The sequence below is a fragment of the Argentina silus genome, assembly GCF_951799395.1.
Source record: "Argentina silus genome assembly, chromosome: 12".
Classification (NCBI taxonomy): Eukaryota; Metazoa; Chordata; class Actinopteri; order Argentiniformes; family Argentinidae; genus Argentina; species Argentina silus.
This window is the reverse complement of record NC_139666.1, coordinates 17,894,995-17,919,129: the sequence shown is the minus strand read 5'-3', so window position 1 is coordinate 17,919,129 and position 24,135 is coordinate 17,894,995. Positions and strand designations below refer to the sequence as shown.

Sequence of the window (24,135 nt, the reverse complement as noted above, 5' to 3'; positions counted from 1 at the left end):
TAGATGGTATTTGACCGTACTAGAGAAGGCGAAGTGGAGGGAGGTGAACGAACTGTTAGTTAAAGCAGATGTTGAAGGACTGTCAAACAGAAGGAAGGACGACAGAAGGGACGCGTACTTCAGTTGAGGCGTTTGGGACTGTTGACGACGTCTGCCCGTCATGGACATAATGGGGGGGAGGGGGGGGGGTGTTGAGGAGAGGAAACAGATGAAGGAGAGCTGCTGGACTTGATAACTTATTTCTTTCTATATAAACTATTTTTGTATAATAAAAGTATTCTTTAAACTGTTTCAACGTTCTTGCGTCAGGTAAATTGTGCTCTAGTATCATACAGTAGGTGATCAGAAAGTTTAGTGGTTCTTTCTCACTGATATCATCAGTCCTACGGTGGAGATCTGAGGATTAGAAAGCTCCAATCTCCATTGTTCTTCAATATTGATTTAACGTTCTCGCTTGGTTATATAAATAAACCCGCCACCACTGACTGTTGTCTTCGCCATAGGCTACAATAATGGATTCACTTCTCTGCACAACATACGATATTGATAGTGATTTTGTGGTTTCCTGTCTCGGTCGATGCTCCCTTTTTCTTTCTCTCTGTAAAACAATGGATGATTGTTGCTGCACAACTGAGTCAAATTTAGATCAGTTCATTTATCATGATAGCATTCAGAAACGTTCCTAATTGTATCCATTGTGTGTCAATAGAAGTGCTTTTGAGGGAGACAGCCTGTTTAAGCCACGGGAGGGCAGTGTTGAACCACAAATCACAGTCACGTGCAAAGACTCACACATGCAAGACTGCATGCACGCACGCACACACACACACACACACACACACACACACACACACACACACACACACACACACACACACACACACACGCAAGAACGTGCACACACACACACACACACACACACACACACACACACACACACACACACACACACACACACACACACACACACACACACACACACACACACACACACACACACACACACACACCCCCCTCCTGGGCAGGCACAGGTGCAGAAGACAGAATACTTAAGAAAATTACCTGCAGTGTCAGATTGCCTTAGGGACTGTTCCGCTTCTTCTCCCAAACTCGGTCATTACGGTCCAGATTTTTCACGGAAACACTCATGTACATGCTCCTGACAAAGATCTCCAGGAGGATGTTGGAGGAGGATGTTGAATCATGGGAAGAAAACACACATACAACACAGTAGAGCCAGTAAGCAGAGTGAGTCACTAGTTCATACAGTCTACCACTGTTAAAGTGCAGACAGATAGGCATACACTGCAGTTACTTAACCGTCACAGGATAATAACATACAGGTTATATACCACTATTACTGTAGTTAGTCTGTTTCAAAGCCTATGTCATATGAAGTGTAGCCAGAGAATGTTTAAGTGATATGCAACACGGAGGATAGTGTCCCTAAGATACACTGAGATAACAACATAGTGTTGAGACATGATGGTTATTTAATGGTTATTTGATGGTTATTTAATGGTTATTTGTAACCGAGAGAGAGAGAGAGAGAGAGAGAGAGAGAGAGAGAGAGAGAGAGAGAGAGAGAGAGAGAGAGAGACAGAGAGAGAGAGAGAGACAGAGAGAGAGAGAGAGACAGAGAGAGAGAGAGAGAGAGAGAGAGAGAGACAGAGAGAGAGAGAGAGACAGAGAGAGAGAGAGAGAGAGAGAGAGAGAGAGAGAGAGAGACAGAGAGAGAGAGAGAGACAGAGAGAGACAGAGAGACAGAGAGAGAGAGACAGACATATGGTTGTAAGAAAAAACAATGTTCCTGCCCTGTCGGAGGAACAAGGACCCGTGGAGACGACCGCTGGTCCCCCTGCTGTACCAGGCTGACTGTGGGACCATGACCACGAAAGGTTTTGTGAGAGCAAAAAAGCGTGAAGATATGATTGTGTGTGTGCCTGCATGTTTGTGTGTGTGTGTGTGTGCTTGTGTATGTTTGTGTGTGTTTGTGTCTGTGTCTGTGTGTATGTGTGTGTCTGCGTGTGTGTGTGCGCGTGCATGTGTGTGTGTTTGTGAGTGAGTGAGTGAGTGAGAGAGTGAGTGAGTGAGTGAGTGAGTGAGTGAGTGAGTGAGTGAGTGAGTGAATGAGTGAGAGCGAGCAGAGAAATGAGAAATTGATGGAGCGCACAGACAAAAGGTGCTCAGAGAGGTAAGAACGACAACTCACTAATGTTCAGCCAAACAGCACAATAGATGGGTGGGGATGTGTGTCTGTGAGTGTGGGAGTGTGTGTTACAGACACTCACACACACCCCTTAAGAACCTGAAAAAATCCCAGATGAATCAAGACAACCGCCTTGCACACAGTACTATAGTATCCATTGATCTATTATATCGAAATAAGCCTTTGATCTTTCATTCTAATGATTCTAATAATCAAAACAAACACACACAAAAAACAGCCTTCTTCTGACTGAATGCACTAGCTTCACAATCCTGATCTTCATAGCCGTATGTCTTGAATGTCTCTTTGAGAAGAGTTTGATGTCCTTGTTTTGATAGATCAGCTCAAGCGAGGGACTCTCCTCCTGTTTGATCTGCCTCCCTGCTCTTACATCATTGATGCTGAACACTGATTATGACCTCATCTGTCTGACAGCACCGTCTGGCTGCCCGGCTGCTGAGCTATTTGATAAAGTTATTACAATTAAAAAATTTGAGAAAATACCATACAACTTGTGCAAGGGAGACAAAAAGGAATTTCTAACGATGAGAATCCAATTTTCGATTTTGCAGTGAATGTTACAGGAGCGTTGATCCTGTTTTACATAAGGTTTACGTATGAAGCTTCCTAGTGGACATGCTTCTAGGACAGAGGAGAGGAGATGAGGATGTGCTGCTAAGACAGAGGAGAGGAGATGATGATAGAAAACAACATAAGACCATTGAGACACATCACTGGCCAGTGTCTTTGCCATGACAACTGCAACTATCATACACCTCCTGGTGGTCTGGCTGAGGATAGCAACATAAAATATGAAAATATATTTATATTTTATTTATATCTATATATCTATATATCTATATATATATACAACAAACACACACACGCATGCACGCGCATGCATGCACGTACGCCCGCACACACACACACACACACACCCAACCACCCACCCACCCACACACACACACACACACACACACACACACACACACACACACACACACACACACACACACACACACACACACACACACACACACACATTCTCTCTCTGTGTATGCCAACATACAGAGTCCCACTCAGAGATATTTATGCACTTATTTCTTTTTCTATCTTTCCTCCACCCTCTCGACGGGGCCTGTTTTCTTTCCAATTAAGTCTCTAATTGCTTAGGATAATAAAGAGTCTATTAATCCTGTGTCTGCTAATAAAACCCCAGCTGTCAGGCAGGAGGCTGCCAGCCTGTCACAGTCACTAGCTCTACCACTGATACATGCCGCCATAGAGTGAGAGAGAGAGAGAGAGAGAAAGAGAGAGAGTGTAAACATTTATTTTTAAACATGGCTTTATAAAAATGGCCACTGTGGAGAATTGTTGCAGTCTAACGTTGCAGTGTTACCACGCAAAAAACCCCCAAGAATAATATATCTGTATATATATATAGGTAACATTGTCATATATTGCATATTTATCTTTCCACATGGGCCTTAAGCTAAAGCCTGTGTAGCGACCCTGTTATTGTCTAAGAACACACCATTGCTAGTACCATAATGCCCCAGGAGGTGACACTGTTTGGCAATGTTTAACCATTTATTTCATGCAGCATGTCGGCTTTCTGAGGGTAGAGACCGGGCCAAGGAGATTCCTAGTTCTAGTGTTCTGTAGTGCCACTCCTATGGAAGAGAGTACAGGGAGCCATCAGAGGAGATCAACGTTTTTAATGTGCAGTGAGAAAGTAAGGGCAACTGATAATAATGATTGTGTTTCTATAAAGATAGACATTTCTTTCCAAGTGAAAATCGTGTTTATATGTATATTTATATAAATATCTATATCATATATAGAATACATATCTATTTGCTATGCATACCCAGAAATTACACCTTCAAATATAATTAAAAAAGTCTCTCAAAAACACAAATTTACTCTTTTTCTTTCCTTAAACATGACTTATCGCATGGACCAAAGAAACTCTCAGGATGGGAATAATATTAAGGAACTCAACCAAAACATTGAAAATGCATTTACTTTTAAATCTAAAATTGTAGAGGATATTTGTTCATGAGGGACTCAAAATCCACCTTATTGTCTTAACAAACCAGGAACCACATAGCAAAGTAGTGTACAAAACCAGCATAACACACACGCCTTTCCCTCCCCCATTTCAGTGTAAGATGAAACGTAAATAAGTATGACTTCCCAAGCAAACCTTTTTTTTGTTATAAAAATAGACTTCTTTTTAAAATAATCTACAGATTTCTTTTAAGGTGAGGCATTTCACTATCACGCTAAAACAGCAAGGCTGTTTGTTTTTATAGAAAATATGAAGCTTTCTGCAGAGGACTAGCACCTCTCCCTAGCTCCTCCTCTTCCTCTGTCCCACAGGAAATAACATCATTGTCAGCTCCTCATTCCTTTTGCATATTCTATGATTTTTTTAAAGAGTGTTTTTTTTAAACTAGATATACACCTTATACAGGTCAACAAAAAGAAGATTCTGCTCCTTGGAGTAAAATGTTGCAATGTCCAGGCAATTCCCAAAAGTGTTAAAAAAACGTTCTCTTAAACTACACAAAGTCAAGATAAAAAACACAACAGCGCAGATACATGACATACTGGCTTCCCTCATAAGCATATTGGAACAAATAATAAAAACCAAATAAAAAACAGAAAATAGAAATATATAAATCTGTGTGACAAGTTAAAGCAAAGTCATTGAGTTGAGAAGGCAACAAACATGATTGAATAAAAAACGACATATAAACAAAAAAACAGGAAGACACTGATGCTACAAATAAATTGGAAATATATGTACAAGACCCTGTTTTCCTTTAGTGTGTGTGTGTGTGTGTGTGTGTGTGTGTGTGTATGTGTGTGTGTGTGTGTGTCTGTGTCTGTGTGTGCACGTGCCAAAGTGTGTGGGTTCTTTTCTTTTCTCCGAAAGTTCATATGAATCAGACTGTCAGTAGTTGATCAAACAGTATTTTTTAGTCAGTTTTTATCTCAAATCCTTTATAGCTCCTAATGCAAAACACGTCAATCTCTGCAACACAAGAGTAGTGCTCTTCCAAACCCAACTTGACCCTGTCTTGCCTGGCCACAAGGGTCCAATTCAAATCAGTCTCATCCAAACCTCTCCACAGTCACATATATCCAAAACAGATTCGGCTCCAAAACTGTGACAACGCCACCAAACTGCGCCAAACCAAACCATAAGCTGCATTTCCTCCAGCGGTTGTTTTCCGTTCCGAGCTTGTCACCAGATGACACTGGAAATGCTCGTCTCCCTGGGCAACAGCGGCAGCATGGCGTTGTTGGCGTGTGCCTCCTCCAGACTGAGCTCGCGGCTCTTCCCCGGTGGCCTCTGTCCGTTCAGCAGCGTCAGCGGGATGTTGCAGTAGGTGTGCTGGTTCCCTAGCGAGGACAGTGGCGGGAGGGTGCCCCCTGGTGGTATGTCGTACTCATAGCTGCGGTAGTAGTGTTTCTGCCGCATGGTGGTGTGGTATGTGTTGTGGAAGGTGGAGCGGAGCTCTGGGTGCGCTGTGGCCATGGCCGTGGAGGTGGCTGCTGCCATGGAGATGGCCGAGACGGTCTGGAGCTCTCCGAAGGGTCCCTGCTCGCTGACGTCCAGCGCCGGCTCGTGGCTCAGCATGGGCTCGGTGCGCCTGAATGGCATCTCATACTGGAGCTGCTTCCAGAACTTGGAGCTGAGCTTGTTGCTCTTGGTGCCACGCCACTTGATGACGGTGAGGGTTTTGATGGTGTGTTTGAGAGCTTCCACTTCCTGGTAGTTCATGATGCCCCGCAGCTCAGCACACTCGATCAGGATGACCTTGATCTCACCGGTGGTCAACATGTTGCGGAGGCGTGTCTCCAGCTCAAAGATGCTCCAGCCCCGTCGGACCACGTAGTTGGGTGTCATGACGATGATGAGACGCTTGCTCTGGTCCACGCAGCGCGCTACATCCTCAATGTAGGCTAGGGGGAGAGAGAGAGAGAGAGACAGAGAGAGAGAGAGAGAGAGAGAAAGAGAAGGGAGAAGGGAGAAGGAAGAAGAGAGAGATACAGATGGAAAGAAGGAAGTAGAAGTAGAAAGGGAAATTCCAGTAAGAGGTACACATCTCAAAAACATTAATCACACTATCTTATCGAAAAGGAGTATCTTATACAGTCATAACTTAGCTATAACATGTTTTCTCAACAGGACATTTGTAGTGACTTGATGTGGACTGGGCACAATATATACAAAACCACTCACAACATACATGGACAATGGTTGGACAACTAAGAAACAACATACAAGACACAGACTGCCAAAAAAAGATTTTAGAGGTGAAACACATAACTGACTACAACTGTTCAAAAGTAATTTCTACCTAATAACTCTATCTTCATTGTTCTTTCAAACTCAGCATTCTCAGCATGTGTCTATCTTTGCTAAGTGTGGTCATGTGTGTACTTGTGTATGTGTGTGTGTTTGTGGCATGTGTTCTGACCTAAAATATATGCTGAGTAAGAGATCCCAAAACATGGCCACCCTAAGTCTCTCTTCCTGCTTCCTGTCTTGGAGGAAGTGAATCACAGTTGTTGACACAAGAATGAAAAGACTAAGGAAGTGTACCTCTAAGGAGTCTTGTTTCATCCTGGTAAAGCTCATTGGTGAGACCTAAACATAAACATTTCAACATTCAAACTTATATCACAGGAGAAGACATAGCACAGAAACAGCAAAGGGGACATACTGTATGTAGCACAGGTAGAAACTATGCTTTTCCCTTCTCACTCTCTCTCACCTAGGATAAAACTAGAATTGAAACTTTTTCGGAGAATTTTAATGCTGTATTACACGTGACTTGGTTAAGATGTCTAGCTGTCATCTTGCATTTAAGAGCCTATAAACATTTCACTCTGATGTTCAATTCTGACTGAAGCCGCTCTGGTTTACTTTTTTATTAATTGCACATAAAACCCATAGACATACAGCATCTCTTAAAGTACTGCACTTCCTGCAACAAACACCAAGTTAGCGCAAAGCTTCACACGAATGAGGATGTTCAAATATTATTCTCATACATGTATTAATGCATAAATGAAAACCAGAAGGGATCCAGCCTGAGGAAAATGTTCTTTCATATCTTTCCAGTAGTATGGACTGCACTGTATATCAATATCGCTACCACATGTTGAATGCTACACCCTTGCTGAGAACACAGTCAGTATGGTATACACAGTTGGCTCAACAGTTGGAGTGATGAGAGAGAATACAAAAAGTGAATTGGCGTCATACAGTTTATAGATTGTCTCCCTACTGTGCATTGCTCTAGAAACATTTATTTGAACGAGCTTCACTTTGTTCAATTGTGGAGAAAATGTTTGAGGGGTAGAACACTGGAGGTTGTTATATGGATTGTACGGACACATAGCATGAGTTGTCATTGTTGTACAAAATGTTCATACAGAAGACATTGTGACAATGATGAGAAGCAATACTTTCACTATACAATAAACACCAACACACAATGAACAACTTAACACATAACAGCAATGACACCATAGTGTACTGTACAGAACAATGAACAATGAACTCCCCTCGCCCCAACACACACACACACACACACACACACACACACACACACACACACACACACACACACACACACACACACACACACACACACATTGTGGGTACTTACTTCCAGTGGGGATGAGGTCTCTGTCTGGGATGAAGAGTTTATACCCGTAGTGCTTCTCCAGGACATCAGGCAGGATCTCGAGGGCGAAGCGCTCCTCTTCTCTAGTCTCCTGACTCCACTGGTCAGGGTCTACTTTCGTGTAGGACAGGTACGCATCATAGTCCTTGTTATCTGAGACACAGAGAGAGGTGAGGTGAGGAGAAAGAGGTGAGGAGAAAAGGTATGGTGATATACACTCACTTAACACTTTATTAGCAACACTATACTAATACATTTACATTTACATTTATGGCATTCAGCAGACGCCTTTATCCAAAGCGACTTACAACAAATACATTTGTTTAAGTAAGTGAATCATCTATCCAACAGTCATCATAAGACAAGTAATCAATGCTCACACCAGGGGCCATTGGCAGTCGTAATGCCAGAAGGCATTTTTTTTTATTAACAGGAGAGAACTTGTACAGGGGGGTAGTGGGGGTGAAGAGGTCTCAAGGGTTGGGGTTAGGGTTAGGGTTAGGGTTAGGGGGTAGTGGGGGTGAAGAGGTCTTTAGGAGGGACTGTTAAGATGTAGCCTGAAGAGATGGGTTTTCAATCTACAGCGGAAGATCGGTAGTGACTCTGCAGTTCTGACAGTGGTGGAAAGCTCATTCCACCAGCGGGGCGCCAGGACAGTGAAAAGCCGTGACTGAGTGGCGCGGCCGCTGCATCCACGTAGAGGCGGCGGTGCCAGGCGGGCAGCCGAGGTGGAAGAGCGGAGTAATCATGCAGGGGTTTGGGGGCTGACCATTGCTTGCAAGTAGAGAGGGGCTGTTCCCTCAAGGGGCTGTTCTCAAAACAGCCTCAATTCTTCGTGGCACTGATTCCACAAGATGTTGGAAACATTCCTTTGATATTCTGGTCCATGATGACATGATTGCATCACGCAATTCCTGCAGATTTTTCAGGTGCACTTTCAAGCTGTGAATCTCCTGTTCTACCACATCCCAAATGTGCACGCACGCACGCACACACAGATTCTTCTACCCTGGGCAGATAAAGTAATTAGTGCACAGTGGATTTCCGCCCTTGTATTCTACAGTAGGGGAAATCCGGAAATCCGGGAACATCCTTATTCTGCAAACTCTGAAAGAGTGTTCCCTCTAGCTGCACAGCAGTGTCCGTTATTCCAGAGAGGTGAAAGAAAAAACACAAGGTAAGGAGAAAGTGAAAGAGAGAAGAGGGGAAGAGTAGAGAGGACTGAAGGATCTTAGTTTTGTGTGGGGCCTATTTAAGTCACTGGATTGACTTGAAGGGAGAGAGAGAGAGAGAGAGAACTTCTAGGTCACAGTGAAACAGTGATTCACACTCTAGAATCCTACTTCTAGACACAGTGACTCACTCACACAGGTACGGGGGCTGAGCAAGTGACATGTACCAAAATACCCTTCGAACATGATTAATGTGAAAAAAATCAAAAAACATTGGAAAATAACTGAGAATAATCTCCAAATCTCCAAATAATTCCTCATAATGAGAGAACTATTTGCACGTCTGAAACTTGCCTGAGAAAAAAAAAAAAAAAAAGGGAGACACAATTAAAGTAGTCCCGGCAGCCCAGATGCTGGCTGAGTTCTAGTCATTATACTCTAGAGTGGAGAATAAACGTGTGTAGCTATGTGGGTCAGCCAGGAAGAGAAATAGGCTTTTTCAGAGGCTCTTTGAGGAGCGGGGGAGCGGCTTTGAGGCTCTCTAAAGAGGCCAGATGCAGCCATCAACAGGAAACGCACATCAAACACAGCACCTCAAATTAGCCACAACAAAACTCCACTCATCAAAACAGCTTGTCTGGATGGTCCTCACGGACAGGTTTAACCCTTAAAAAGGTCGATGCTGTATGGAATATCGACATGTATTCTAATAGGTGACATTTGAATGAGATGGTGATCCTGATAAACAAATAAACATGACAACGTCGTAGCCACTAATCCAATCCTGTAGAATTCTGGAATAGAACCCAAAGAAAAAAAAACCCTGCTCAACGGCCGGATAAAACTTTGGGAAATATAAAGACCCCCAAACTAGGTCAGAAATAAACTGCATGTTGGAGGAGAAACAAAAAAAGTTAATCTCCAACTTCAGTTAATTTGTTTACTTTTGGCATGGATATCGGTGGAGGGAGTTGGAATAGTCCCAGAGCTAGGTCCCAGAGCAGAGGACAGTCATCTGGGGAAGAGTGTGCATCATCCCATGACGTATTGAGACTGATCCATTCTTAAACGGGGAACAAATTGAAAATCTGTCTCCCCTCTTCCTTAGGGGCTGGCTGTCATTGAAATGAGGGCTGGAGATAGAGGCTGTTCAGCATGGAGTGTCTGTACCTGGGAGCCTGTTATGTCTGTACCTGGGAGCCTGTTATGTCTGTACCTGGGAGCCTGTTATGTCTGTAGGCTGGGTCTCAACCCCCAGTCAAAGCACAGGAACCAATGTCTTTTAGAGAAATGACCAATTCACCAATGGTTCTTGAACATTATTAGGAGAGAAAAATGGAGTGAGGCAGGATGACAGAGAAGTAGAGAGAGAGGGAGAGGGAGACAAAGTGAGACATGGAGAGACAAGAGACAGCCATTCATTTGTGTGAGGCTGTGTGCTGCTTACCTCCGTCGATGTCCTCACTGCCGAAATGTCTCCTGTAGAAGAGCATGAGCTCAATCTTATAGCACTTATACAGCGAGATAAGGAAGATGAGCAACAACAGGATGGCCCCCAGTCCACCAGCCAGCTCCACTGTGTACATCAGCTCTGCTGAGAGACACAGACACAGACACAGACACAGGGGCATGGTATAATTACAACCTTCCAGTCAGTCATGTTTACCAAGTGTAATGTACTGTAGATGTGGCTTAGATGTATGTATGTTAGCATTGGCCTGTCTACAGATGCTGTTGCCAAGTTGACAGAATTGAAACCCGAATGTCGCTGGTTCGAATTGTGCATGGGACACTACTTTTCTAGTACTTTTTGGTGCTAATTCTTGTTGCTTATGCTAATATTTGCGAATGCCTTCCCCGACAACTTACCCTAACCTTAACCACTCAAAGTTAATGCCTAATACTGCCTAACTGTCACACAATTCATAATTCACTTGGTCAAGCATATGTAAACAACCCCCTCACCCCACCCCCACCCTCCTCCCTTAACTTCCCCCCTCTCCCCTTCATCCTCATCTTCCCTCTCCTCTCCTTTCCCTCTCTATTGTTCTCTAGTCTCTCCCCTTTCCTTTCCTCCTCCCCAGAAATCTACCCATCCACTATACAATGGTGGGATGAAATATAGATGTATTTACCCGGCTGGTTAAGCTAACAGGTGTACATTACATCTATGTCACACTAAGACCACACTAACAACACTCCAGGTGCACAATGGCAACAACAGTACACACTGTATACTGGTATATATACACAACAGCTTAACCGCAACTTCATTGTATAACCGTAAGCTTTTCATTGTATGAACGGTATATCATCGCCCTTACTGTATAATTCATTAAACCCCTGTTTCTTGTTTTAATGACCTTTCTCTCTTTCTCCCTACACTGTCTACATCCTGAACCCTCATCCCTACACTGTCTACATCCTCAACCCTCATCCCCACACTGTCTACATCCTCAACCCTCATCCCCACACTGTCTACATCCTCAACCCTCATCCATACACTGTCTACATCCTCAACCCTCAACCCTCATCCCTACACTGTCTACATCCTCAACCCTCATCCCTACACTGTCTACATCCTCAACCCTCATCCCTACACTGTCTACATCCTCAACCCTCATCCATACACTGTCTACATCCTCAACCCTCAACCCTCATCCCTACACTGTCTACATCCTCAACCCTCATCCCTACACTGTCTACATCCTCAACCCTCATCCCTACACTGTCTACATCCTCAACCCTCATCCCCACACTGTCTACATCCTCAACTCACTTCCCTGACTCGTTCCCCCTCCCCTCGCTTCTGTGGCAATTAGGAAAGCTGCATCCTGGGAGGAGAAACATGAAATAAACATCAGAATAATCAGGGATGGAGGGATGGGGGAGAGAGAGAGAGAGAGAGGGGGGGGGAGAGAGGAGAGGAGAAGAGAGGAGAGAGAGCAGCCTTTGAAATGATTGAAAAGTCTCTGTCCTAATCTTCCAGAGTTTGTGTGCCACTCTTGTGCTCGGAACCGCTCCTTTCACAGAGGGAATGAAATGGAACTGGATAGGCTACAAAGAGCACTCAAACAGAACTGGGCTGTCTACAAAGACGCTCACACAGACAGAGTTAAAAGCGGAGAGAGAGAGAGAGAGAGAGACAGAGACTTACTATGCAAATGTATGCCAAACTTACTAGCCTGTTGGGGAAAGGCAGAGGACCCATTTGCTGCTTAAATAACCATCAAATTACCCCTCTTTACTAAGTGACAACCACTGCATGTAGAGCGCCTACGACAAGTCATGCCAGAGAGCTAGAGGAGCTATGAAGGCATTGGGGCGTGTGTAAAAGAAACAAGCACAACAACAAGAAAAACAACAAAATAATCAAATGGAGCGTAAAGACAAATTGCTATGGTAGCAAAGGCAAAGCCGCTTTGAACCTTGTAGAGAGTGGAGAGCGGTGGAGGCAGGGTGATATCCCTGGGCTGCCGGTCTGGACTATGAAATTGTGAGACAAACTACAGAGCAGTGTGTGTGTGTGTGTGTGTGTGTGTGTGTGTGTGTGTGTGTGTGTGTGAGTGAGTGTGTGTGTGTTTGGGTGTGTGGGTTTGTGTGAGTGTGTGTGTGTGTGTGTGTGTGTGTGTGTGTGTGTGTGTGTGTGTGTGTGTGCGTGTGTTTGGGTGTGTGGGTTTGTGTGTGTGTGTGTGTGTGTTTGTGTGTGTGTGTGTGTGTGTGTGAGTGAGTGTGTGTGTGTTTGGGTGTGTGGGTTTGTGTGAGTGTGTATGTGTTTGGGTGTGTGTGTGTGTGTGTGTGTTTGGGTGTGTGTGTCTGTGTATAGAGGGAGCGATATATAGAGAGCAATAGAGGCTTACCCAGAGGGGTTTGTTAGGGTAGGGATGTAACAGAAAGCCCTTAACCCCGTTTGAAGGCGATGCTGTAGAGATGAGGGCAAGCTTTACGTGGTACGGGTGTGTGAGAGAGCCCTTACCCCGTCTGAAGAGCTGGATGCTGGCTTGCCGGCGGCCATTGCCGTTCTCCACATAGCACGAATAATTGCCCAGATCTCCCTCCTCCACTGCTTCGATTAGCAAGGAAATGGCCACTTCATGTTCTCCAAGGTGCTCCCTGACGATCCTGCAAGGCAAATAAGTAAACGCTCAACGATACAACGTTGACCCTGAAAGAAATGTCTCTTTCAGTTTTCCTTTTCGAAAACCGCACTGATCTAAGAGAAGCGAACAGGTGGAAACTCAATGACGAGGTAGACTTCAGTCACACTTATTTCACCTGCTGTACGCTGTCAGATCAGAGTACATGAAGGAATTGAGATGACGAGAGAAAAGCAATTGTGCTTGTTTTGAATGGACACGTGGGTGTGTCCTCAGTCACTGGGCTCTTGGTGATTAGATTGTCATGTGTGTTTAGTAGACCACTGTCTAATGTAAACTGTGCTTTCAGTTGACTTTACTGTGTAAACGACCATGGTGATAGTAGTGTGTAGTCAGTGTGTTAAAGGAAGAGCACACTCAATTTTAAGCCCCGTGTGTGATACTGTAATTACTGAACAGTATGTTAATATCTTTGGCACTCTAAAGATATGAGATATGAAAATCAATAAGGGTTCTTCTTCTGAGTATGGGGGCTTGGGGGGGGGGGGGGGGGGGGGGGAATGACCAAATAACGAAGACGAGAAGGAAATCTTTTTATAGCGGCTGCCATGGAAACGGAGAGAGGGAGAGAAAGTAATATTCCGTAAAGTAAATGAGTGTCCCCTGCTGGGCTGGTTGAGGCTGACGGAGGCTGGTTGAGGCTGACGGAGGAGAGAATGGAGGAAGAATGCTCCCTCGTTCTTGACACACTCTACTTAGCCTACTTTGTTTTTTCAGCACCCTCAGCACAAATGTCAGTTTTGGGGGAAACAGAGAGAGAGAGAGAGAGAGAGAGAGAGAGCTTGTCAGTGTGTGTGTGGGGGTGTGTGTGTGTGTGTGCGTGTGTGTATGTATGAGCACAGGTATGTGCAATTGTATTTGTTTGTGTGTTTCTGAGCACTGTAGTCAGAGAGAGAGAGAGAGAGAAAGAGAGAGAAAAAGAGAAAGATAGAGAGAAAGAAATAGAGAAGAGAGAGAGAGAGAGAGAGAGAGAGAGAGACAGAGAGAGAGAGATTGCAGCAAGCTCACAGCACATTATTAATGCAGTTTGTTAGGAAGGCTTGCGGCTGAGCCTGCATAATGGTATTTGTTGTTTAAATGGAGTGAAGGAGTGGAGGAGGGGGGGGCTCTCCCGGGAGAAGCTGCCTCTTTGAAGCTTCAGGTTTCCATAACAGAGTCGATTAGCCACCAAACGGAGACCCTCACCACGCCACGCCACTCAACGGAGGTCTCCCACCGCGACGCTTTCAACACGCGACGCTTTCCAAGTGTTGAAGAGCTACAGAGGGACGTGGAGTTGAGGCCAAGCAGGGCCCGAGTCACACAGCAGAGTAGAATGCAACTGTTCCTTGTGGCTAATCTGAGCTCAGTTTTGTTGATTTCCTCCCAAATGGTTAAGGTTAGATTTGTGAGAGGGAAAACTGATCCTAAATCTGTGTCTAAAGGCAATTAGGATCAAATAAGGGTATTCAGAGATAATAACTCTTAAATTTGTGTTAACTAAAAAATCTGGTATCGCCGTTGAAACATAATAACCTTGTTATTATAGTCTTTTAGAGCACGGTGGGTACATAAGATGGCTGCTAGACAAAAGGAGAACATTTTGACCTCTGACCTGACCGACAGTAGCTCTCTGGGTGACCTGCTCCACAGAAATAAAAGTACTGTATGTTTTGTAATGATATCTCTAAAAAAAGATCTAGGCACTTTTCTTTCCTTATGACTTCAGCTCCTCATTAGCAAATCCACAGTTTTTGCTCATTCACTGATCAATTACAACGTATTCATTCACTTTATTTCTCTCATTTAACGCCCACCTGCAAACCACCAACCGAACCGGGCCGGGCCGGGCCGGGTCGATACCACATCGATCCCATCCTTTTATTATGCTGAGGTAGATTTGTTTAGCTAATTTATTAATCTCTGCACTCTATGCTAATGTCCAGCCATGCATGGTATGATAACAACAATAGCCCTGTCGCAGTCTGCGCAAATGAGAATTTATGGGCCTCCATTACCATAGAAATGAACTCCTCTGGAATCAATAGGAGAGTAGAGTTCTGTAAATAGAACCTTGTTGAGGGTTATAGGTGTGGTTTTCAGCTGATGTATAAGTAATAAAATGCAGTCATGAAGAGTGTGAAATAAACACGTAAACTTGGGAAACATGTACGTACTGTATCGCCTGAATGAAAGAGAGTTTATCTGCAGGGCCTTGAAACATACATGGATTTGGCCATGTTTATTCTCCCTCTCTTATCCCTCTCCCTCATCTCTCTCTCTCTCTTTCTCTGTCTCCACATCCCACTCTCTCTCTCTCTCCCTATCTCTCTCCATCCCTCCCTCTCTCGGTCTGTCTGTGGTTGTCTGTGCTATTAAAGGTGTGTTGGTCGATTAGGGGAATAAAGGTAGGGCAGGGAGTGGATCAGAGCAGGCCTAGGGTAACGACATGGACAATAAAGAATGCATGATCAAATACATTATTGATCCCCTGTGTGAAATATCTGTATGAATTATTAAAGATGCAACCCTGCAGCTGATGAGAGGAGAATCCTACACAAGGTGAATGTAACTCGCCCTGCTCCTTAGTTTATGTTTGTCTTTGTTTCATGTTATTCATTTATTTTTTCCTATTTATTTTTGTGTTCCTCACCTTGTCTCTCGTTTCAGACACTTCACCACCTGCCTTTGTGTGTTTCCCGTCTGTGTGACTGTCTACCCCACCCTGATTGGCTTCACCTGTTCCTCATCCTTCCCTGTGTATTTAGTCTGTGTATTCCCCTGTCTCTGTGCCAGTTCATCTTTGTACCTTGTGTCAAGCGTTCCAGCGATTTTTCCTAGTGTTGCGTATTCCTGGTTATTTTGATCTCTGATAGTGTTTCTGACTTTGTTTTTTGCCTACCCCTTTTCAGATTATCTGCCTGACTTTTTGAACTGCCTACCTGTATACCAAACCCTGCTTTGACTACCCCCTTCCTGGATTATCTGCCTACCCATTGACAGCCTACCTGTGTACCGACCATTTTTTGAGAGTAAAGACTTTTCTATTGTATTTAAGTTTTTGTCTCAGAGCATTTGAGTCCTCCGAGCATTTGAGTCCTCCGAGCATTTGAGTCCTCTGCCTACGTACAACAGTCATTATAGTACTAACTAGTCAACTACGGACTAGCCGACTCAGACTCTGTGCGCGCTGTGCTTCAAGCCCAGGTGATTCGGATTCCATCCAGAGAGAGAGAGAGAGAGAGAGAGATATGCATGAGCTCTATACCTATCCTTGTCCATCATACGAGTACACACACAAACTCACAGAGCACCACCGCACATCTCTTTCTCTCTGCTATCGCTCCTCTCCCCCTCCACTATCTCCCCACTCTCCCTCCTTCTCTCTCTCTCTCTCTCTGTCCCTCCAGGCCCATCTGCATGCTGCCATAGGTGGTGAGGGCGATAGCGATTGCGGCGGGGTGAAAAATGGTGGTTGTTAACTATCTGACAGGGCTGTCTCCCCAGAGCTGCAGTCTCTGCAAACAGCGCTCAGGCCCTAATGGGAAACATGCATACGGACCAGGGAATGGACTCGTCTAAATGGGTTAGATTACAGGGAGACACACACACACACACACACACACACACACACACACACACACACACACACACACACACACACACACACACACAAATGGACTTGTTTTAAATGTGTTACAGCCCAGAGAGAGAGAGAGAGAGGCTGCTACTGTAGGTTGACTCCTTTGGATATGTTCCACTGGAGAGAAAGAGAGAGAGAGACACACACGTGGTCTTGTTCAAATGTGTTTACACTAGAGAGGGAGAGAGAGACCAAAGAACGGACAGTAATGGTTTAACATGGTATATGTTATCACATAAAGGGGGATTGAGTTGCTGAGATATGTCCGATACGGTACTCTTATCAGTGATATTTCAGAGTATAGAGAAAGAGAGAGAGAGAGAGAGAGAGAGAGAGTGTGTGAGCTTGTGTGTGTGTAAGTGTGTGTGTGTTGTGTGTGTTGTGTGTGAGAGAGAGCAAGTGAATGATGGACTCGTTTCAAAAGGTAACTGTAGAGATAGAAGACCTTGATATGGCTGCGTTACAGTGGGCCAGCAGAGAAACGGAGGGTGAGGAGAGCATAAAGGAACAGACCCATTTGAGTTCCTGGAGCCAACAATCAGACAACAGATAGACCTGTCTCTGGAATGATGCAAGAGGAGTGATGAAAGACTGATGGCGGTCAGAGCAACATGCTGGTTTGTCTCGCCTTTCAAAGGAAAGCATGGAGCTGGTAGAAATGGCAGTGTATGGAATATCTTCTCAAAGCTTTCAGCATGAAACATTGTTGGAATTGTTGGAATTCTGTATCCAATGTCTTATGGTGTAGTTTGTAGTTGTTTTGATATACAGTAGAGATAGATTTTTATGTTGATTTTGCAAACGTTTGTTGGCTTTAAACGAAGGACTGTGTCGATTAACATTGTCATGAACCATACAGTCAACACTTAAGCCAAAATTTGATAGCGACCATAATCCTGTAGCATCTCTTTAAGAGAACACACCAGTGGAGGTAGAAATCGGAGCACAGGCTCATTGTAATGCATGTCATGTAATGAGGAATGGTATCAAACACGTGTTTCGGCCTCCACCAACCTCCACTTAAACACACATGTTGACACATCTTCTGTACTAGCTAAGGCTCTCATTCCCCCACCAGCCTGGCTTTCATCTCTGATCTCTCTTACTTGATTTCGCTTTCTTCGATCCTCTCCTGGTCCAGGTCCTCGATAAACTTCTCTCCCTTCATCCAGTAGATGAGAGGACTGGTGTCCCCACTGTAGCCGAAGAATGCTCGACACGTCAAGTTCACTGCACTTCCTGTGGAGACAGGAAATGACATGCTGTCATTATCGATTGCTCACGGGGACAGTAAAGGAGCGTGGGTCTCGGTCCTGAACAAAACGGAGACGCTGCTAACCAGGTCATGCTGTGGCCTTGGGAGGTCATGTGGGGGATAGCAATGGCAACACTTCCAATCGTATTTTCACACCTGGTGACATGCAACTGTTGTGACATGTGGGTTTACACATAGATGCACATACGCAAGCGCACGCACACACACACACACACACACACACACACACACAAAAGGTGTTGGTTTAGTTTGACACTTTCAGCCCTTTCCTCTTACATTCCACAAAACCGCAGAGGGAAGCTTTAACAAAGCTTGGACTAGATAACAATTCTCTCCTATACAAAAAGCTCACCAGACCCCCTACAGGAGCAAAACATCCTGTCATATAGTAGTAGTACCCTTCTGAGAGTTACAGCACACTCACAGCCAGATTTTATACACTTGCATCAATAACAGAATACGGAACACACACACACACACACACACACACACACACACACACACACACACACACACACACACACACACACACACACACACACACACACACACACACACACACACACACACATATAAAACCAGTGACATGTCATCACCACACGGGGGCACTCCAGAGCTTCCAGAAACTCCCCAGAGATCCACAATCCCCAGAGATCCACAATCCATCCATGGATGGAGAAAGAGAAAGAGCTTAATCACTGTTATTTCAGTCAACTATCGTTAGGTTAGAATTAAAACTACGGTGGTCACATCTCAATCACTGTCAGTTATATAAAGGATCATCTTTCCTCCTGGTATTCATTCTCTTGCCCCTATTACTTTGTGTATATTGACAACCAAAACATAAACACATATTTATGACTCAAACCTCAGCTGCAAAAACACCTGAAAACTGTCAACCATTTCTACATTTCTAAACATGTCAACACCCAAATACTTAAAATCCACACTGTAAAATCAAACACTCAAACCCAGAAGAAGAGAGAACAGCCAAACCGAACTGCACTGCAGACTGCGGAGCTTCTTGCTGTAATGAAATGCATAAGGGACAGGGCTTGGCTCTGTCTGAATGTATGTTCACACTGCGTTCCCTTTGTAGTTTCCTTCTCTGGGGGCCCACTGGGCAGCAATCACAGGCTGCTTCGCAGTGAACCACATGATGAAAATATGTAAACAACACATGTACAGTATGAGAGTGGGTGATCCTAAACAGTACAGGCTATCTCTCTAGAGGCTCTCTCTGGAGACACAGTGTTGTGTGGAGGGGGGGGGTTTGTTTGGTGGGAGGCAGAGAAAGAGAGGGGGACAGGGGGATAGAGAGAGAGAGAGCAGGAGGCAGAGAAAGAGAGGGGGGGGGGTGAGAGAGAGAGAGAGAGAAAGAAAGAAACACACAGTGAGAAAGAGACAGACAGACAAACAAACAAACAAACAGAGAGAGCCTAGGCAGAGCAGTGAGTGAGCAGCTGTACCGCTGTCTACAGGCCAGGGCCAGCGTTAGAGCACTGTTCACCCTGCACAACTCTGCAGTACACACCTTTACCTGTACCCACCTATAGATGTCCTGTAGCCCCTCACTCATCAACCCCTCCACCCCCCCCCCCCCCCCCCGCCCAGCACAACTTTGCAGTACACACCTTTACTTACTTGTCCACCCCCCCCCCCCCTACCGCCTCCCTCCCACTTTCGCTGGGTTACACACACACCACACACAGAAAGTTTTGTAGCCCCTGATATAGAGGTTAGTGGAATGTAAAAAAACAAACAAGAAGGTAGTCCACTCTGTGAAGATCAGTGTCTGACATTTCCAAAGTTCAACAGCCATTCTGTTGCTGGTATTTGTGGAGTCGTGTAGTACAGGGGCTACATGATGTACCTACAAAACAGGGACCTGTGGTGTTCACACACACACACACACACACACACACACACACACACACACACACACACACACACACACACACACACACACACACACACTCACGGACACACACACTCACGGACACACTCACGCAAACACATAGTATATACACATACACACGCATGGATGCACACGCGCATAGACGCAAACACACGCATGGATACACATACACACACACAATATAGCAATATCTAATGTCTGTCCAAGTCAATTACACACACAAAGATGACTAGGTCATGCTGTGCTGTGCTGTGCTGCAAATGAACCACAAAGTTCGAGCTAAGGGTCCAGGAACGCCAGAGACCACTAACAGCACCTATAGTATTGGTAAGATTCTGTGACACTGTTAAACCAACCCATGATTTTAGCTGACTAATACAATACATCACCTTTCATACCACACACTCAGATGGCCATGGTCTTTGGTGAGGTGTGTGTGGGAAAACGCACCCAGGGTTTTCTGCTTTATCATCCTGCCCCATGCTGACAGTTTATCCCAGAGATCAGTTCCAATCTAGGAATTTCAAGCTGCCGCCGATCCCTGCTCCCGGAGGAAGTCCCTGCTGAGCTCCCAGGGAATCGGAGGAAATTGTTGTCAGCGTCCTGCTGTGTTGTTCTAATCCCACAGTCACACTCCTCCCCAAGCTCTCATCTCCACCAGCTCAGAGGACAGACAACCAGCACACCGACAGGAGCACAATACCCAGACCCCTACCTAGACCCCTACCCAGACCCCTACCTAGACCCCTACCCAGACCCCTACCCAGACCCCTACCTAGACCCCTACCCAGACCCCTACCTAAACCCCTACCCAGACCCCTACCCTGACCCCTATCCAGACCCCTACCAAAACCCCTACCTAAACCCCTACCCAGACCCCTATCCAGACCCCTACCTAAACCCCTACCCAGACCCCTACCCAGACCCCTACCAAAATCCCTACCAAAACCCCTACCCAGACCCCTACCCAGTCCACTACCCAGACCCCTACCCAGACCCCTACCCAAACCCCTACCGAAACCCCTACCTAGACCCCTCTTCAGACCCCTACCTAGATCCCTACCCAGACCCCTACCTAGACCCCTACCCAGACCCCTACCCAGACCCCTACTCAGACCCCTACCTAGACCCCTACCCAGACCCCTACTCAGACCCCTACCTAGACCCCTACCCAGACCCCTACCCAGACCCCTACTCAGACCCCTACTCAGACCCCTATCCAGACCTCTACCCAGACCCCTACCCAGACCCCTACTCAGACCCCTACCTAGACCCCTACACAGACCCCTACCCAGACCCCTACTCAGACCCCTACCTAGACCCCTACACAGACCCCTACCCAGACCCCTACTCAGACCCCTACCTAGACCCCTACCCAGACCCCTACTCAGACCCCTACCTAGACCCCTACCCAGACCCCTACCCAGACCCCTACCCAGACCCCTACTCAGACCCCTACCCAGACCCCTACCTAGACCCCTACCCAGACCCCTACTCAGACCCCAGACCTCTACCCATTCATGTCCCACATTTTCCAGTGAAGTTAAATGTGAAAGTCACGCATCTTGCAATAAAACATTCTCCTTGTTTTGTTATGCGCCTCTGTTATGTGTTAAACATGTCGATAAAGACTGGCACCAAGACTAGCAGAGAAGAGCTCACCAAGCTTGGTTTGTAAAGCCACTGCACAGTACGCTACTGTAGGTTGTTGTGCGGATGTAGTCAGTGAATCCCACTCTATCTGCTGTCAAACCCCATGGCAACACAATTATTCTCAGAATGCTTCCATGGTAACTCGCAGTTAACTGCATCTATGTGGACTTTTCTTCACATTGAGAGGAGGGTGTTGGAAAGCACTTTTGTTGGACTGCTGATTGTGTGCAAATTAGACTCCAGCCCTGACACACTCTTAACCCTGTGTAAGAGACATGACCGTTCCCTAGGGGCCCTTCAAAAGTAATGGAGTGAAACTCACTGCCTTTACTCTCCCCTCTTAAACAAAAACTCTGTTTGATTCAGCTAACACACACACACATGCACACGCACACACGCACACGCACGCACGCACGCACGCACGCACGCACGCACGCACACACACACACACACACACACACACACACACACACACACACACACACACACACACACACACACACAAGCTTTAGAAGCCACCCACTTTATAGAAGCACTTTATGTGTGTGTGTGTGCGGAAGGGGTTTCAAACCCTGATAACCTTGTGCTTCTTAAGAGAAGAAATATGCACAAGTCTTAAAACCTCGACACTTAAAGGTCTACCCAGTCCATTTCATTAGACAAATACAATAAATTACAGGCAGAGCTATCAGGGTGAGAGAGGAAAACAGAACCAAGTTAAATTATGATCTTGTGTAGAGGGGGACATTTTAAGAGCACACCACAGACACATAACTGAATATTCAAAGGCCGGTAAATATTAAATTCAATATCGCTCCTGACATTTAACACGAACAGCTACATTTTCAGTCTGCTAAACTGCAATAAAAAGCACAACTATTGTTGTAGGATTGATCTCCAGATCTTTCCATATCATGACATCATGACATCTCCTGTTATGCCCTTCTATCTATTAAAAATGTTTTAAAATGTGTGTGTGTGTGTGTGTGTGTGTGTGTGTGTGTGTGTGTGTGTGCGCACGCAATTGTGTGTGAGTGCGTGCGTATGTGCGTGCATGTTGTGTCTGTATCTGTGCTGCATGATTGCCATTTTCCCCTCAGGCTGGCAGTTGGTAACACTGTCTGATGGAGGCTAGATGTCAGATCTCCATTATTTTACTTCAACCCAGTCCTCCCAGAATCCCAGTGGGAGTTTTCCTCTAAAAGGCAGCTCTGGCCTTCATGAGTCCTTTGCAGAGGACAGTGAAACAGATACTTTAACTGTAAAATATACTGTAAATATACTATAAATATATTGTAAGTGTGTTTGCGTTCTGTTAGTGTAAGGTAATGCTAGCTTGTACTTGGAGGAAAATGTGTGTATATACTGTAGTTACTAGTGTGTGTGTGTGTGTGTGTGTGTGTGTGTGTGTGTGTTTAGAAGCTGAAGGCTGATAATTAGGCTTTCATAGCCTCCACCGAGATGGTACTCAGACTCTGAGACAGAAAGGAGGGAATTCAGAGAGAAAAACAAACTTCAGATACACAAACACAACACTCAGAGCACAACACATAGAATCCTCTACTCTCTCTCTCTCTCACACACACACACACACACACACACACACACACACACACACACACACACACACACACACACACAAACATAAATCACCAAAGCCCTCCTGGTTCTCCTCTCTCCTCTCCTGTCTTGTCACTGGTCCCTTTTCTCCTCTTCTTTTTAAAATCCCTCTCTCTCCATCTTTCCTTCTCTGTCACTCCCTCCATTCTGCTCTCCTCTTCTCTCACCCTCTCTCTAATCCTCAATCCTTTTTCCCTCTTGGCTTTCACACTCTCTTCTAGCCTCCCCGCCCCCTTTCCGCCTCCTCTGTCCCTCTCTGCTCCACTCCTCATCTCTCTGTCTAAGCAGCCATTGGACCAGACACTGTGAGGACAGAGGCACCAGTGCTGTGAGAGGCTGCTGATTGAGGAAGCAGTTTCCTAGTGTGTGTGTGTGTGTGTGTGTGTGTGTGTGTGTGTGTGCGCGCGTGCATGAGTGTGTGTGTTGATGTGTCTGAGGACGGCAGTGTTTGTTGAATAAGCCATAAGCTGGAGTGCTCGTTAAATAAACCATTCCCAGTGTGTGTTTGATGTTTTATGACACACACACTGCTCCTCAAACACAGTAAACAGAATGGGACATCAGAGCGCCAGTGAATCTGTGTCTGTCCCTGCACCTCTTGGGTCAGTCACAACTCACAGGTTGTCAGTGATGGAGACATGGTCTTGGAACCAACATTCGCTATTCTTATACTGGCGAATACATTCCAGGGTTAGTCTTTGATTATTCAACACTGTTACTGGCCCTCATTAGCATGTGTGCACTTATGTGTGGAAGTATGTGTGTGTGCGTGTGCGCGTCTATATGTGTATGCTTTT

The 24,135-nt window shown here is 45.4% G+C and overlaps 1 protein-coding gene across 1 annotated transcript in view; it reads right to left on the bottom strand.

The window, feature by feature from the left end:
* Positions 1-5,465: 5,465 nt before the first annotated feature.
* il1rapl1a (interleukin 1 receptor accessory protein-like 1a) overlaps positions 5,466-24,135 on the bottom strand; it is a gene marked incomplete at both ends in the record, with an annotated part of 135,487 nt that continues 116,817 nt past the window's right edge. Inside the window, 5 exons of the mRNA XM_083681719.1 lie at positions 5,466-6,187; positions 7,903-8,073; positions 10,540-10,683; positions 13,069-13,214; positions 17,978-18,110. Of these exons, the coding sequence (XP_083537845.1) occupies positions 5,466-6,187; positions 7,903-8,073; positions 10,540-10,683; positions 13,069-13,214; positions 17,978-18,110 (1,316 nt within the window). The remainder of the gene's footprint in view (positions 6,188-7,902; positions 8,074-10,539; positions 10,684-13,068; positions 13,215-17,977; positions 18,111-24,135) is intronic.